Genomic DNA, 15,816 nt, shown 5'->3' with positions numbered 1-15,816 from the left:
CGTCTGACAAGTTTGTGTTCTATAACTTAAAAGGTGAAATGTTTGAAAAATCATGTCATGCAAACCAAGACAACAATTTTATGCAATAGTAAGAAATTGATACATTTGTAATTTTTCCATAAAGTAAAATGAACATTGGTTGAATGCATTTTAATTGGTAGTCTACGCGAACTATTAAATCTGGAGTATATTTTTAGTTGGTGGGTGCAATTCACGTACAGTCTTGACTAAGGAGCTGTCAAGCCTGGCAGTGTTACATCTTGGCGGAGCCCGTGGAAAGATGCATCAACTCTTCCATCACCCCCTTATCTGTTGCTTGTGTACATACTTTGGCACATCAATGTAAGTAGTATTATAAATGTCATAAATAATGCAAAGCCCTTAGTCAATCCACTGATGGATTAATACTTTGTCTCATCAGTCCCATGGGGTTTGTCTAACCATACTTCATTATGCTGGTCTTTACTTGTTGGTGAAAGAGATGGGTGTCCCAGGATCGGGTCGAATATCAATTGCAACTTGGCTTTTACCATGGCCAGCAATTGAACTCGGGTCGCCAGATTCATCGCACGCCACTAAACTGCTGGACCACCATTCCACCCCAGAATATATACTTTACGGACTACTTCAAATGTAAAGGTGTGTACTAAAAACAATCCATGTCATTCTAGTACAACTCATTCAGGAGGTGGGAGATGACGTGCGACACCCATATTTGGTATGACCCTTATTTTTGCCATAATGACAAGTGCTCGTGTCACACGGTGTTTAAGTTCAACTTTTAAACTGGATAGATCTGGTGCAGAAATGGAAGCACAGGCGAATTGATTTGGTAGCGAGTTAAATCTAGATTTGGTGGCGAGTGCCATAACTGCAAGGATATTCGGTAGACAAAAAGCAAGCTCAAATGTTGATTTGAAAAATGTTGATTTGCAAAACGTGCACAAGTGGTTCGATATCAATCATAATGAATCCTGTATGCTAAAAGTAAATTAATCTTCAGCCACGATCGATTTACTGCTGGATGAAAGCCTCCCCAAATCACGATCCTGTGATGCAACAATCTACCCGGCACCTGCACAAGAGCTGATCTAATTGCTCCGTCTCCTCATTATGTTCCCTCCCTGGAATGCAATTCCATCATTCACCACTGGTCATCATCCCTGCTAGCAACTCGTCCTGTCCAAGCCCACTTGGCTTCGTCAATTGCCTTTAATCTGCTTGTTTTAGAATCCTTTTGTTTCTATGTATGTCATTCCAAGCATGTACCTCTATGCTTCTGTGCACTCTGCTTCAATTTGCTTCATTAATATCCACTTTTCTGATCGAAAGGTCAGAGTAGGTAATATACAGTCACGCCAATCGTATATTAATCTTGCAACATGATCATCTTAAGTTAGTTACAGATGTCAGCAGGCAAGTCAGTGGTTCCATGATTGCACATCTCTATAAATGTGTGAGCATCGTCTCGCAATCGTATTGCATCTTGGGGTTTAAAAAAGGCAATTATACCGATATATTCGGTCCAATGGCCTAATGACAGTGACTGTTCAGTCTTCAAGTATGTTCACGTCTTCTATCTCAAACAAGTTCATTTCCCTATCGTTTCATCTCTGATATCATGTTGCTCCTATCAGCTGCCTTTTTACCTCGTCTGGATACCCCTTGCCCCATCGCTATATTATCCATTTCTCTAAGAGTGACTTTGGTATTCGTGAAATCGCCCCACCCCAACCGCCCTCTTGTCTCATACCCGTAAACCCCTTATTAGTGCCTCCCTTATAAGACCAACTCAGACCCTATTGGTCACCCCGTGCCCTTACAAATCGCAATGTTCATCCGACAAAGTCCCATCCCAAGGGAGAAACAAATAGCAAACAAGTATAACCCGTAAAAACAAAGTTTTTCACTATACATCCTTTATATGCGTGGCTTGAGATGGCTGCCACCTATGGGTCAGATGATTGCATTGCACCATTAAGCAATTGGTAATTAAATATATTTTTGTCCTAAAAAGTGTAAAATTTTGGAAAACAGTTTCACGAACATTAATTGTCACGCACAACGAGTCTGTGTGGAAAATGTCAGCTCGATTGGATCACGGGAAGTGAGTTAAAAAACGACCGAAAGATTTGCACGGTCCTAAGCAAGCAAGCGAACTTAATATAAAGGAATTTTAAAATTGGCGGTATTGAAACGGCTGGACGCCGTATGGACCTGAACTCAATTTCCCTGGACAAGAATTCGGGTGAACCGTATGGGTTGACGGCTATGTTGTCTCCACCCCCCAAGCTCCACCACTCACACGTCGTGAACGCCACTAAAACCCATGCACCAAGGTAAAAGGGTGGCGGCAGCAGCGACTCCAGTTGCACGCCCGAGCAGAGCAATGCCTGCACGGAGCACGGACTTTTGATGCGCTCGTTATTTCAAAAAGAACACAGTGGCCACGTGGCGTCAAACACCCTTTAAACACCTAATCCAAACCGCTGCAGTTGAATCCCCCCCCACCCCCCCGTGCCATGGGCAGTCATGGTGGTTTGTTTGACCACGCTCCACGAAGCTGGTCAGTCCGGGTTAAATCGGTTACAATATCGCTCGCAAACAAGAGTGGGGTATTAAACAAGCGATCGGAACTCGGTTCGCCAGGTGCACTGTGTGCAGTCTTCAACAGGTGAGCAAAACACCGCTTCATAAACATGGCTTCTTAGTGCACTCATAGCAGGTAGCGTCTTAACCACAAAAGCTATTTGGTCTCCAATACAAAAACCCGTGTAAAATGCTCAATTAGCAATTTTATTTGCATAAAATGCAGAAACAAAGGGAAAGGTGTTGAATTTGAAATAACACAAAAATATGCCTCAAATACCTATATTTAGCAGTTGACGTTGCCAATATTTATATAATCATTCCCATTCACGTGTTGTCGTTTGGCATAAGTCATAGCTCTTAATCTGCAGTTGCTAAATAACAGTAAAGCCAGCCACACTGCTCGTACTCCGATTACTGCGTGGAGTAGTGGACTGCGTGTCATTTAAGCAAGAAAACCACTACACTGGCACACAATGTACAAAAAACTTTGCTTTTTATACTGCATATTAAGCGTTTAACAAGCATGCTTTGATAACAGCTCAGAAAATGAAGGCAAAAACATTTGGAATTGGCAGCGCAACCTTTGTTAATACAGCACAATTTTGTTTTAGAATGACCTGTCAAGAGCCACTATCACCCTTTAAGAATGGCTTCCTCATGAATAAACATTTATATAAATGTATATTTTTTTCAAGGACCTTCATGCCATTAATACCCCAATATACCAAGTGTCACAATGAAATTTTTCCTTTTCAAGTCAAGTGTTTTACAATCGAGTGAAATACATGAGATTTGGACTTTGCCCAATGACTACAAGCAATTGACTTTAGCTGTAATGTTAGCATATGTAGGCAGAGAGAATGCATACACACCGCATCATATCAAGTTTATAGTAAGTTTGGAGCATGATCGAAAGGTTTAAACAAATGCATAATATGCGATAACTGCATGTCAATAAAGTCACTGAACTCGCAGATATTCAGGCGCTATTCTTGGTAATATGTATTTGTGGTATGTTAAAGATAGAGTTTTATACAAGTTTATGATGGATATATACAACTTTTTTTTATAACCTTTGCCGACTGCTTGATGGTTCAGTGGTATACAGTACTGCGATTTGATTGAAGAACATGCAGACAAGGGTACATATATAACCATGGACGTGATTTAAGATAGTAACAAAGTGAATCTGATGACAAGAGGGCATGCGGTTCTAAATAAGTACACGTGTGCAAGACTTACACGGGCAGGGTAATCACACAGCAGCGCTGATGATATACAACACAGCAGATGAATCATTGGATATCGGTGAATATGCGACATCTTCTTTAGGCTGACATTAGTGCTGCACTTTTTTTTAACAAATAAAATGTTGCACTTTCGGTGGTAACTGTCAAGTACAGACAGAAAATGTAAACCAAAATGATCTTCATTATTTTTTCTCTCTCATTGAAAGACGGTAATGTAGGATGTGCTTGCCGTTGCATGATACTTTAAAACTGTTTGTGGGCATAAAGTGCTATGTTTTAATGTTGTGGCTAATTTTAAACCGAATAAACCTGCATCTTAAATGTGGCTAATGCATAGCCTCCAAACGAAATGACGCAGTGCCTCGCACAGCGCATGATCATAAGCAAAGTTCCTTATTGTGATATTGTTAAAAACTAATAAGGATAATAACCATTACAATCAGAATTGGACAAATTACAAATAACCTTTTAGATTATAACCGATTATGGGAAAAACGAAAATTGCAAAAACGATCAAGATAATTCAGTAAAATGTGCAAAACAAAGTACAACACGTTTGTGAAAAATGAAGCATTACTTGAGAAAACAAAAACATGACTTTACGTATGAATATGTACTGCCAAACACATAAGAAACACACCCAAATGAAATGACTTTGCTCACAGTTTTACTTTGAAACCGAGATGAACTTTCACCACCATGTTTCCCAGGTCTCAAATAGTGAGGAAACTGAGACATGGATGTTCCGGAATGTGAAAGTTCGGTGTTTATGTCCAAATCATGCAAAAAAAATAATTTGGTAAAACCTCCAAATCACACAGCCTGCACGTGGACACACAAGGGGAAGAAGTTGGGAGGTAGCGATGGGTTAATCAAGACAGATGAAAGAGCTGGCCAGTGAAACATCATATCTCAGCTTGATGGGCATCCTGAGTTGTCGATTCGTAATGGTATGCGTACGGTCTTCTCTTCATCTTCTCTGGAGCCTTCCTCCATAACACCACCTCCTGTGAACAGCCCAATATACTCTGAGCAAAACGTACATATATCCATCACACACAAAATGAAGACGGTCACTGCATCGCGTGCTTTAAGATGCACTTCTACGGCCATCTGGAATCCTCTACCTTCCGATATGAGGAAGCTACTGCAGCTATGGACTTTTAAATCTAGATTGAAAATGAATTTCTTTAGAACTGCGTGTTGTTTTGAGTTTGTTGTCCTTCCCCTGCACCTCCGATGAGCATGGTTGGCTACATACGGTGTGAAAGAAATTAAACAAACATACAATTGGTGCGCAGTGAGGAAAAGCAACACTTTTCTTCCCAATTACATGATTCCACACTTGCTTTCCCTTAAGTGTACTTTTATTTGCCCGTTTATTCAATTTAGCAAAACCCTAGTAAACCCTTTCCTTAGAATTCTCAGGAAATGTGTCTCTCTAGTTATTACACTCCTTATTTGTCATCTCATGTAATGGTATTACCATGGACTTTTTCCAATCATGTGGGAAATGCTCCCTCTATCCCATACAGCTTTGATTATACAGCTACTCCAGCATCTGTTATCCACCTTCTTTCAACACTTCAAGCAAGAATGTTGGAACACTCCTGCTGCCTTACCCAGTTTCAGCTGTTAAAAAAGGTTCAAAAGTTATTTAAGATTAACTTGTGACCCCTTATATCCTCATGCCACACTTACAATATACTTTATTCACACACAGGTAGAGAGATTTAAAACAGTTCAAAATTATAACCATGCTCATAAACCTCTAACCCTTATGATCCCCCCCGGGCGATGTCAATCTTTTGTAGGCCTACGAAATCCTATCCTGATTGGCAAGCTCTCGGTTGACAAGCAACATGGCTAATAAATACACTGCACGTGTGGGTGAAATTGAAACAATACACTACACGTGGGTGAAATTTGGTGACGGGAAAAAAAGCAGGCACACGGTCGGTCCGCTCTCGCCAGGCGTTCGCGTTTGCCCACGTCCTACACCTGCCACGCACCTGCTGCTTGAAGTATCGCCGGTCTTCCTCATCGATGAGCACCAGGTTGATGAAGTAACGCACAGAGAACTTCTTGTTGACGTCTCTCATGGTGGGGGAGAGATCGTAGCCGGCGAGGAAGAGTCGGATGGGGATGGACTCTCCTGTGCGAGCCACAGCAGTTCGGGTGGTTACAACCGCGCAGGCATGCAGTAGCCCAATGTTTTTTTATACAAGCTTTTTACACAGCAAAGACTGTGGGGTTATGCTACGACATGAACATCAGAGGGCAATGCAGCAAACTCTATGCTCTACTGTACTATGCTACCACATCTAAGCTTCCCTCCTTCACCAACCCACATTCACCAGCGTGATGAAACATTGTCGAATAACCAATCACAACTCGAAGTGTGGCAAATCCCTTTATCCCACATTTGGATTGTACACATGTACATGCACAGTACAGTGGTTATAATGCATTATAATGCTTGAGTGGTCATCCCTGTCGAGTTTTGAATAAGGTTTTATTTTGAAATTGTCATTATATCCCATAAAATAAGAAGATATAATATAACCAGTTTTGATTTGCAGCTTTCATGACTGCAGGAATTCACTCTTTGGTTCTTTCGGTAAAGTCACGTAGGTAAAAAAGGAAAATATATTTATTATTTACTTTTCTATCTACGTGGCTTTACCAAAAGAACCAAAGAGTATAACCTGTTTTATTGATATATTTGGAAGTCATGAGGTGTATTGTATGGCTTCTTTATTTTATTGACGAGTTCAGACAGACACAAATCACTCACCCTTAACGGGGGCACCGTCCATAATCTCGTACTTGGCTATGGTCTCGCTTTCTGTGGTCGTGCTTGGACCTGCAGGGACAACAAATAAACCCATTGTTATCAGATCTTTAGTCACCAATGCATGCCCAATAGTCACATGGACACTAAAACTTACAACTGTGTATCACCCGAGTAGTGAAGTGTCACTGGAATTGGAATAAAACTGTATATAATAATACTTACATTTTATTCACAACAAAGGTTTGTTGGGGTTAGATCGCGTAAATATCAATGTCGTTAAACCTGCCACCACCCCAACAAGCCAAGTACGATGTTTCATTTATATATAGCGTCATTCATGTGAATAACATCCCATAAAGTGAATAAGATCATGCTATATCAAGTTAATGAGTAATTTGTATTAACTGCATTTGATAGCATATGTGGATGCAGTTAACTAAATTAATGAAACATTCGATATTGTGATGAATGAGTGTTGTGTCCTAGGCTCTCAGCCACAACACTGTCCCACTCACCACCACCCGTGATCTCCTTCTTGATGAGCTGCAGTTCCATGTGCTGGATTTTGATCCTCACAAGCAGGAAGTAGATTTTACCCACAATCACATCCTTCAGGTGATACCTGCACAGCAATGCCAAAACCATCAACTATCACACTTGCACGCATATAACACTTCACAAATGGTCATTACCTATCAAAGATCATAATTTCTACAGCTTTTTGGTCATTTCCACATCAGCAATCAGCTCACTGAAAGGAAAAAGTTAATGTTATCGATGACTAGAGCTGGCATATTCTTGCAGGAATCACATTTGATTCATACCATTCCATTCTGCATTATTCCAGCATAAATTGCAATTATTATCTGGGCAACTCCTTACATACATGAGTCAGCATCTAATGATATGGTAGTTCCTATAGTCCAAGTAGTAGTAGTAATGATGGATATTCCAGTATTCCAGTGAATCCGAGTATTAGTCCCGGTGGTCCCAGCGATCAAAGTGGTGCTGGCCCGTGGGTCATGGTGGCAGTTCTGGTGGTCCCGTTGGTAGTCCCATTGGTCCAAGTAGTCTTAATGGTAGTCCCAGGAGTTCTGGTGGTACCAGTAGTCCAAGTGGTAGTCTCGGAGGTCCCAGTGGCAGTGCGGGTGGTGAAATATTCCCAGTGGAAGTCCCCGGTGGTGCGGCTGGTATTTACTAGAATCGCCATTAAAACAAAACCTGGGCACCAACAATACACTGCAATGGTGCTGCCACTGGACTTGGCCACACATCTTGCCGAAATGCCAAGCTGAATTGGTGGTTGTTTCAATGGTGATTCTCGTGGAATCACCCAACATTTATATTACCAGTAAAAATGTATAAATTCAACACCGGAGAACTAAAACATTGTTTTTGAAAACCAAGTTGATTAAAAAAATAAGTGTTTCCCTGTCACTGAAAAGGAAGAAAGCTCTTCATGTTTTGGTGAACGTGCGTTGATTGAGGAAATACCAAGGTGTACAACACATGGCTTAAATATATTTGTGATGGGTGGGGCTGTGTTGATGTTATTGTGACAGCATACTGTGTGGGTCTGAGTGAAGCCAATGGTTTCAATAAGTTCAATGCTTCCTCAAAGTATTAAATTTTCTAGAGGGTTTTCAGAGGTTAAAAAATAGCAGGTTATCTCAATCAAGTGTACTATTTTCAGTGTGAGGAATACTTAATTCCCTTGGAAGCCACTTCGTGCTCTGACAAGTCACCTGGGGTGCCACGGTGACGAGATGTTAACAACCTCGCCTGGTATACAGGTCGTGGGTTTGATCCCCACCCTAATGCTTGTATATCTGGAGATTCCAGGCTTTTTCCATTGTCACGTGGACTTTTTCTCTGGATCCTCCTATTTTTCCCTCCACATTTAGAAACACGCATTTAGACTATTTCGCTGCTGCTATAATTTTCCAAGTGATAAGCCACTTCCGTTGAGCTATCATTTGTGGCCAGGTCGCTTCTGAAAAATAGTTATATAGCTCGATTGGCCTTACCTGCTAAAAGAAAATAAAAAAATAGCTTTTAGTTTAACTGGCCACCTCCTGTTTCATACGATTTCAATGCAGAGTATTAACTGAAACCTGGACTCACTTGGACTTGTTGTACTCAAACTCGATGTGCAGGCAGTCCTCGATGCCCACCTCCATCTTGATGGAGCTGTTGACATCCGGGTATGTGGAGAGCTGGTGAACCACAAGCTCGTACTCCTTCACAATGTCCGTCAAACGGCGGGCGATTGTCACTTTCAAGTAATACCTACTCGCACAGCCAGACATTAGGAATAGACACGTGCATGTGCAATTTAAAAACATGTATTTGCGCAGTCATTCAAATCTAGACTTGCACTAAATGGGAATGCACAACATAATGAGACTATAGTAATTGTAATAATCATATTCTTTGTTTACCCATAAAAGCATCACCGAGTGACAAAACACTTTTTCAGAAGGGGGCCTTGGATTGGGTTGTGCTTTGGTCAATTTCATTTCAACGAGTGGTTTGCATACGAAAGGAAGACAGAATCCTCAGAGAAAACCCAGGTATGAGGGAATAACACTCAAACGTCCATATACCACACCTGTAAGAGAATGATCTAATTTAGATGTTTTGTACATTTGTATGATCTTTTTCTGAGATATCACTTCTTCAAAAGTGGAATTCTTATAATGAAAAGAACTGCATATATACTACAGTATGCAAATGAGGCACATTCTCAAGCCCAGACTAATCTGCACACGCTAATGTACCCAGAGAGTACGTACTTCTTTGTTTACCATGTTTTGGCTTCGTAACACGGAGAACGACAAGAACAGCAATACATGTACCATTTTTTTCGTAAAAATATTTTACCGAGATGGTCCTTTGAGATCAAAAATCGCAAGGGTGTTTGGGGTGTCACTCGACACATTCATAGCAAGCACGTAATGACTATTTTATCTTGAGACGTTACAGATATTGGACTGTTCTTTGGTATGAGATGCTTGAGTATCTACATCTGATCACAAACGGAATAGGGGAATCTTACAACAGCTGTGGTAATACTCCAGATATGTCAAAAACGTTTTATCCCATATAGTCACAGTAATGTAGATCGTTGCGAACTTTCTTCTTGACTTGGCTGCAGTCAATGCTATACCTCTATTGGTTTGCACCTCATTTTAAGAAAAACAATCAACGGCCAAGCTGAAAGTACAGCGATGGTCATTGTTAATGAAAGCTTGGGCGGGGGGGAAGAGTGCTCGTAAAAAAAGCTCGTGGGTGAGTCAACTCACCGGAGGCGCACGTTGGTGCCGGTGTACGACTCGTAGGGTTTCTCCACCTGCATGAAGTCAAAGTCGTAGCTGCGGCTCTGCGTGAGCTCCCCGGGCAAAGCCAGCTCCTTCACCAAACTCACAAACTCGTGGGTGTTGCTCTTGTCATAGAATAGCTCTGAAACAACACGAGCGCCAGAGCCGTGCAGCAAGTGTGAATATCATCGTTTGCTTGCTCGATGGCTGCACGTACATGTTCGGCTATTTGTCAATCCACTGTTACAAATGAAGGCGCTCCTCCCCCCATGCTGTGCAGCTCATGGGGGTGATGTGACTATACATAACCATGCCGGTCAGCGAGGGTTGGTGAAGGCACGGCAGAAGTTCCAGTTCCAAGTTCATTTATTAGGTATAGCCCTGTGAGCCATTTGGCTCTTGAATCGGGTGCAACCGCAACAAAAAAAAAACATGAACAAGAAAACATCTTAAAGTGACTATGTGACTAAGTGCAAACAGAAAATTAAAAAAAGACAGCAAAATATTGCATAAAAAATACCGTACACCAATGCTGTGTGCAAAAATCCCAGTGGGAAGCAAGTTAAACAACAACAACAACCACAAGACAACTTAGATTAATGCCATCAGTCTTACTCTGTACTACAACAAACATGGCCAAACCAATACACTTCTCGAAATCACCAAAATAAAGAGATGGGGAAGCATAGGAGTACGTTACGATGGATTGCGTTGCATTGCCCTCTACTGCATTTACACCATGACTAAATAAATCGAAATGCACCCCATTAAATCAGTCCCTTTACAGCCAAGCAAGGAGGAGCCTGGATAGTTCTTGGATGGAGCAACCGCTGTGTATAACCGGTGTTACAGGCTGCGAAGCTAGCTATGTCTGGCTGTATACCGAATAGTTAATTGGGAGTGCAGCTGAAGCTGACCAATAACGTGTTTTTTATGGTGACAAAAAAGTATTTGATAACGGGAAAAATCCACGATAAAAAACAACAGTTGAGTGACGGTATGATGATATTAGAGGAAAGAGATATGGTAAGACAAGATACTGTACTGAGACATCAGTAAGAGCTAAACAATAGCTGGTGACGACAATAGTTACAGCGACATATGAGACGGTCAGGCATGTGAAGAGGGGCGGATACAACAGAAGGGGTTATGGGTAAAGAGAGACGCAAGCAAATCAAACGGAAACGAGCACACTGCACGTCATTATTTTTGGGGAACAGAGGTGCAGTGGTTAGCACACTGCGCTGTGAACACAGTGAACACAAGTTAAAATCGCAGCCATTGCTGACATAACTGGCGAGTGACATCTGAACTGGTCCCTGGACCCCCCCCCACCTTCGCCAAACTCGCACTTACCAGAATTAAGTCTGGTCAAACAACCCCCGTGACTAACACGCCATCGAGAGGCGTTCATCACAACCGTGCTTGACACGGGGCTGTCAATGATTAAAAAACATGTTTAAAGAGGAACATGAGAATGTCCGCTTGTACGTACAGTATTGACAAAGTAATATAGCTACAGTGCCCATCGGTTTGATTTAAGACTGCACATTTCGTATAGTTTGGTGCAGTTAAAATTATGTAAGGCATACCAATCTGTCCAATAAACTCTATCCTTATGCCATTGTGCTCCAGCCTCTTCCCTGACTGCTTCATGGTGATGTTCACCTGCAAACAAACCACAAGTTGAAAAAAAAATTTATTAATAGGAAGCAATAACTCTATACTTTGTACTGTTAAAAAATTATATGGGTTGAAAAAACATGAATGCTTAATTTACTTAAACAATGTAAATGCATAATTTACTTGATACATTTATTCCACTGCGATACACTTAAGGAAAGCAACAGAACTTACCTTTCCGGAGACGGACTCGCCGTCAAAGTACAAAAAGTGCTTCTCCACCTTTCCATCCTCGGTCTTAATCTCGGCAGTCTTTCTGGTCTCCGCTCCATCCAACACAATGTCGATCTCGCAAGAAGGGCCCAGAAGTCCCGTGAGGAAACTCTGTCACAGCCGCAAGCAGAAGGATTTTCGAGATTAAATACATAAGATAGGCATGCAGCACAGCACAATGCAATTATCTTCAATATAAACACATTCACATTGTGCTATGGCCAGTGTGGAAACCCGACTCCATAACAGCCCCCATTATTTCATCAATGCACCCACATTGTTTATAACACAATTTGAATAGTTAAGCAGCCACTGCTATATAATAAACAAATCACGGCACACCAGCTGAAAATAATGATTTATTATGTACATAATTTTTTTCATTCTTTGGGTCTTTCGGCACGTAATTTTTGGTTGATAACAAAGTAATGTAGAACATTTTTAGCATTTTCATGTCTCATATTTTAAAACCTATGACCAAATCTCCCCAAATGTGCCCGATCAAATCTCAGAAAATAAGTTTGGGCCTGGCTCGTGCATGGAGGGTCAACCACCATGCGTAAACAGGCTGTTTTAGACTATGGGGCGATGCTGTTGGCAGCAGAGGGCCAGAAAATATATTGTTGTACTGTGCTTCTATGACACCACGCCTATGCTCCACACCTTCACTGACTTGCGTGATGAAGTATAATCAACTGACCTCCACAAAAGCCCATGGCATAGGGAGGCCCTCATTTGGCAAAAAACTGACAAAACAGCTATACACATCAAGCTTGTGATAGCCGAATTGAAGAAAGTCATCACCGCCTTGTAAATCAGTAGCAGATCATAAAAAATGTTTACAAATCATTTGGTGATAGTGCATTGGCATTACTGCACAAGCACAAATAACAAAAACTTACATTCATCAATAACACCACTTAAAAAATACGACCAGTTATACAAGTGACAATTTCGGCAATGACCCTTATATTCATAGCACGTCACGTATTACATCATTGTCTTGAAGGTGGTCTTCTTGACGATTTGTGTTGATTCAAATACGTACACATTTTACATTCAAATTACCATAAATTAGTTAATTGTTACTCCTGTATCACCGCAGCAAATGTTAGATAATCCTGTCATAAGGCGACAAATCTGGCACATGCAAATGTAACACATCACGTGCAAAATTGCTCAACTCATGACATTGCTAAGTTAGTGTAAACACCACCAACGAAGTTACAATAGAAAACATTCCAGCCAACAAGTTTCCACCGTCCAGAGATGCTCCACTTTACTCAAGTAAAAGGTTGCATTTTCAGGTTAAGGCACACACTTTTCAGCTGGGGTTAAGGTTTTGCTGTGATAATGATGGTGCGCAAACCACGAGCCTGCACAACTTACAGCCGTAGCTTTAAGCGTGTCCATCGGCAGCCAGATTGCCTTCTCCGCGGGATGAGTAGCTACTGTGACTGTACGAGACCCAGCAGCGTGACATTTTTCAGCTTAGATTTGTGCCATGGCGACTGATGGTGCTTGTTTCATAATGGCAATTACAAGAAGAGAGGCTCTTATGCACATATCACATGTAAAACATGTGACTTGTCATAGTCAGCAGTAACTACCAACAAAGGGCACTCTGTCATCGTGTTGTGTGACTGTCCTTCTGTAGGCACTACGCATTTTCAATGTTTTATAACAGCAAACACGTATTAAAATGTAACACTTCTAACACTTAAAAACAGGTGACCTCTGGTTAAGCACTTAAAATAGGTGGCATATATTGGCCGATATTAAGCTTTGAGGACTGTGTGCACTTTCGTGTCTTTATAAAAAATTAAATATGTAGTACTAATTTGAGTGTGTAGACTTGTAATGTTGGGATCATTTTGTTTCAATAAACTAAGCGATTTATTCAAAAGTAGTTGATAGGTATTGTTGCAGCTATCGCAGATAAAACACATTTCCATTTTGACTTCCACACATGGCAGATGTTCTTCATTACAAATGCTCATATTTGGATGCTTTTCAGGATTTTAAAAATCCATTTTAGATGCTTTACTGGACTTGTAAATTCATTCCAAGTGAATGCATTGTCAAATGTAGCACTTATTTTACAATTGCTTATTTAAATGCAGACGTTGCTATATGCATCGCAAGTGTATTACAATAATATGCCTGCAACGTATGTAATCAAGACTTTTAATGTGCGCACTTAGTCTGGCAAGTTGAGATTATAACGTTTAACAGCTCCCACATTACACTTTTTTTTCCAAACAAGGCGATTAACACTGTCAGTGTTTATTAAATTACTGTGCAATTACCAGAAACCAGTCGGTAATGGTTGCTTGTACATATGTAATGTGAAAAAAGTAGGTGATGTGTGTGTGTGTTTCAGTCCTTCAATAAACCAGATTGCATCCGATTAAAATGCTTTAGCAAGACCCTGGAATAGAATAGCGCACACTTATGCAAACATCGATACAATATCGGACATTTTAAAAAGCCATCACATTACAAACACATCCCTGATGATAAAATAAACAATCATGGCACTGTACTTGTTTTCACTTTTAAAATGCATCCCTAAAACACACACACACACAATTACCTTGTAGATACAATACTTAAAAGAATATCGAGGCATGTGTTCCGGGTTGTCGAATATACATTGTTTAAGCTTTATTAACAAAGGAACTCGATACTCACAAAGCTAGTGGAACCTCATTAATGTACGCGTTATCAAAGGGTATTTTAGGCGTGACTGCACCGGCGTTCCATAATGACGAGCTTGGTCGTAACTTTACACAATTTGCCCTTTCTCATGAACGATTCTTTTAAAACGGCGATGTGAGATCCTGGGACGACAGCTTAGGCAGCACGTACTTAGAACATGAGCCCTCGTTTGTTGTCTCTTTAACTAGGACGAAATTGCATTGCGACGCCGAGCAATTACTCAGGCGATAAACTGAGTGTAAATCAATTACATTTCCGTATAAACATTAATGCCCCGATGGGCTAATTAAGCGAGGTGGTTTAACTCTTTAAGACACTTTACCATTAAAAACCCCGTCCCAGCACACACACAAATGCACTACATCCACGACCTCGAAAGTCAAAGCGGATCCCCGGCAGGACTAGGCCGAAGCCTCGGTATCGCCTAGTCGCCCAAGCCGACAAGCCCGCGCTCAGGCCCGCTGGGCGAGGCGGCGAGAAGCGGTCTCGCTCGGATCGGCGGTGATCGACGGGAAGAAATATTTTTTTTTAAAAACCTCCCCAAAAAACACGTAATCCGCTGTGCAACACCAACACCGAACTCACCATGCTGATCCGCGGTCCCCGCGATGGAGCGTTAAAAGTTGCGTGTTTATTTTTTACGCTTTAGTTTATTCAATAAGCGTCCACCCAGCCCCGCGTCAGCACTGCAAGGGGATCTCGTGACCCGCACCACGTGACGTGCCGCCGCTTTGTCGGCAAGCTGACAAGAGTTGCTGTTTCTAAATCGTCTCAGCGGCTGACGGGGCATTGATATCAGCTGATGATGGGCGATGATATCAGCTGCTGATGGGCATTGAAATCAGCTGATGATGGACGATGATATCAGCTGCTGATGGGCATTGATATCAGCTGCTGATGGGCATTGATATCAGCTGCTGATGGGCATTGATATCAGCTGATGATGGACGATGATATCAGCTGCTGATGGGCATTGATATCAGCTGATGATGGGCATTGATATCAGCTGCTGATGGGCATTGATATCAGCTGCTGATGGGCAATAATATCAGCTGATGGTGGGCATTGATATCAGCTGATGGTGGGCAATAATATCAGCTGATGATGGGCAATAGTATCAGCTGCTGATGGGCAATAATATCAGCTGATGGTGGGCATTGATATCAGCTGATGGTGGGCATTGATATCAGCTGATGGTGGGCATTGATATCAGCTGATGGTGGGCATTGATATCAGCTGA

At 41.5% G+C, this 15,816-nt stretch overlaps 1 protein-coding gene across 2 annotated transcripts; it reads right to left on the bottom strand.

Annotated features, from left to right (window-relative positions):
- Positions 1-2,770: 2,770 nt before the first annotated feature.
- Positions 2,771-15,301, bottom strand: VPS26A (VPS26 retromer complex component A). 2 transcript variants are annotated; one of them, XM_061565094.1, is made up of 10 exons: positions 15,162-15,294; positions 13,245-13,312; positions 11,817-11,966; positions 11,552-11,627; positions 9,945-10,101; positions 8,764-8,928; positions 7,155-7,261; positions 6,640-6,708; positions 5,855-5,997; positions 2,771-4,849 (listed from the first exon to the last, which is right to left on the bottom strand). In XM_061565094.1, the coding sequence occupies exons 2-10, from the start codon at positions 13,266-13,268 to the stop codon at positions 4,748-4,750; spliced, it is 993 nt and encodes a 330-aa protein (XP_061421078.1). In that variant the 5' UTR covers positions 13,269-13,312; positions 15,162-15,294; the 3' UTR covers positions 2,771-4,747. The 2 variants fall into 2 exon arrangements, with proteins under 2 accessions (XP_061421078.1, XP_061421079.1); XM_061565095.1 differs by lacking the exon at positions 13,245-13,312 and having other exon boundaries at positions 15,162-15,301.
- Between the last annotated feature and the right edge of the window lie 515 nt (positions 15,302-15,816).

Source organism: Lethenteron reissneri, chromosome 34, assembly GCF_015708825.2.
Source record: "Lethenteron reissneri isolate LAM-NWPU_2019-01 chromosome 34, ASM1570882v1, whole genome shotgun sequence".
NCBI lineage: Eukaryota > Metazoa > Chordata > Hyperoartia > Petromyzontiformes > Petromyzontidae > Lethenteron > Lethenteron reissneri.
Note: the sequence above shows the minus strand (reverse complement) of the source record. Positions and strands in the feature narration are given on the sequence as shown.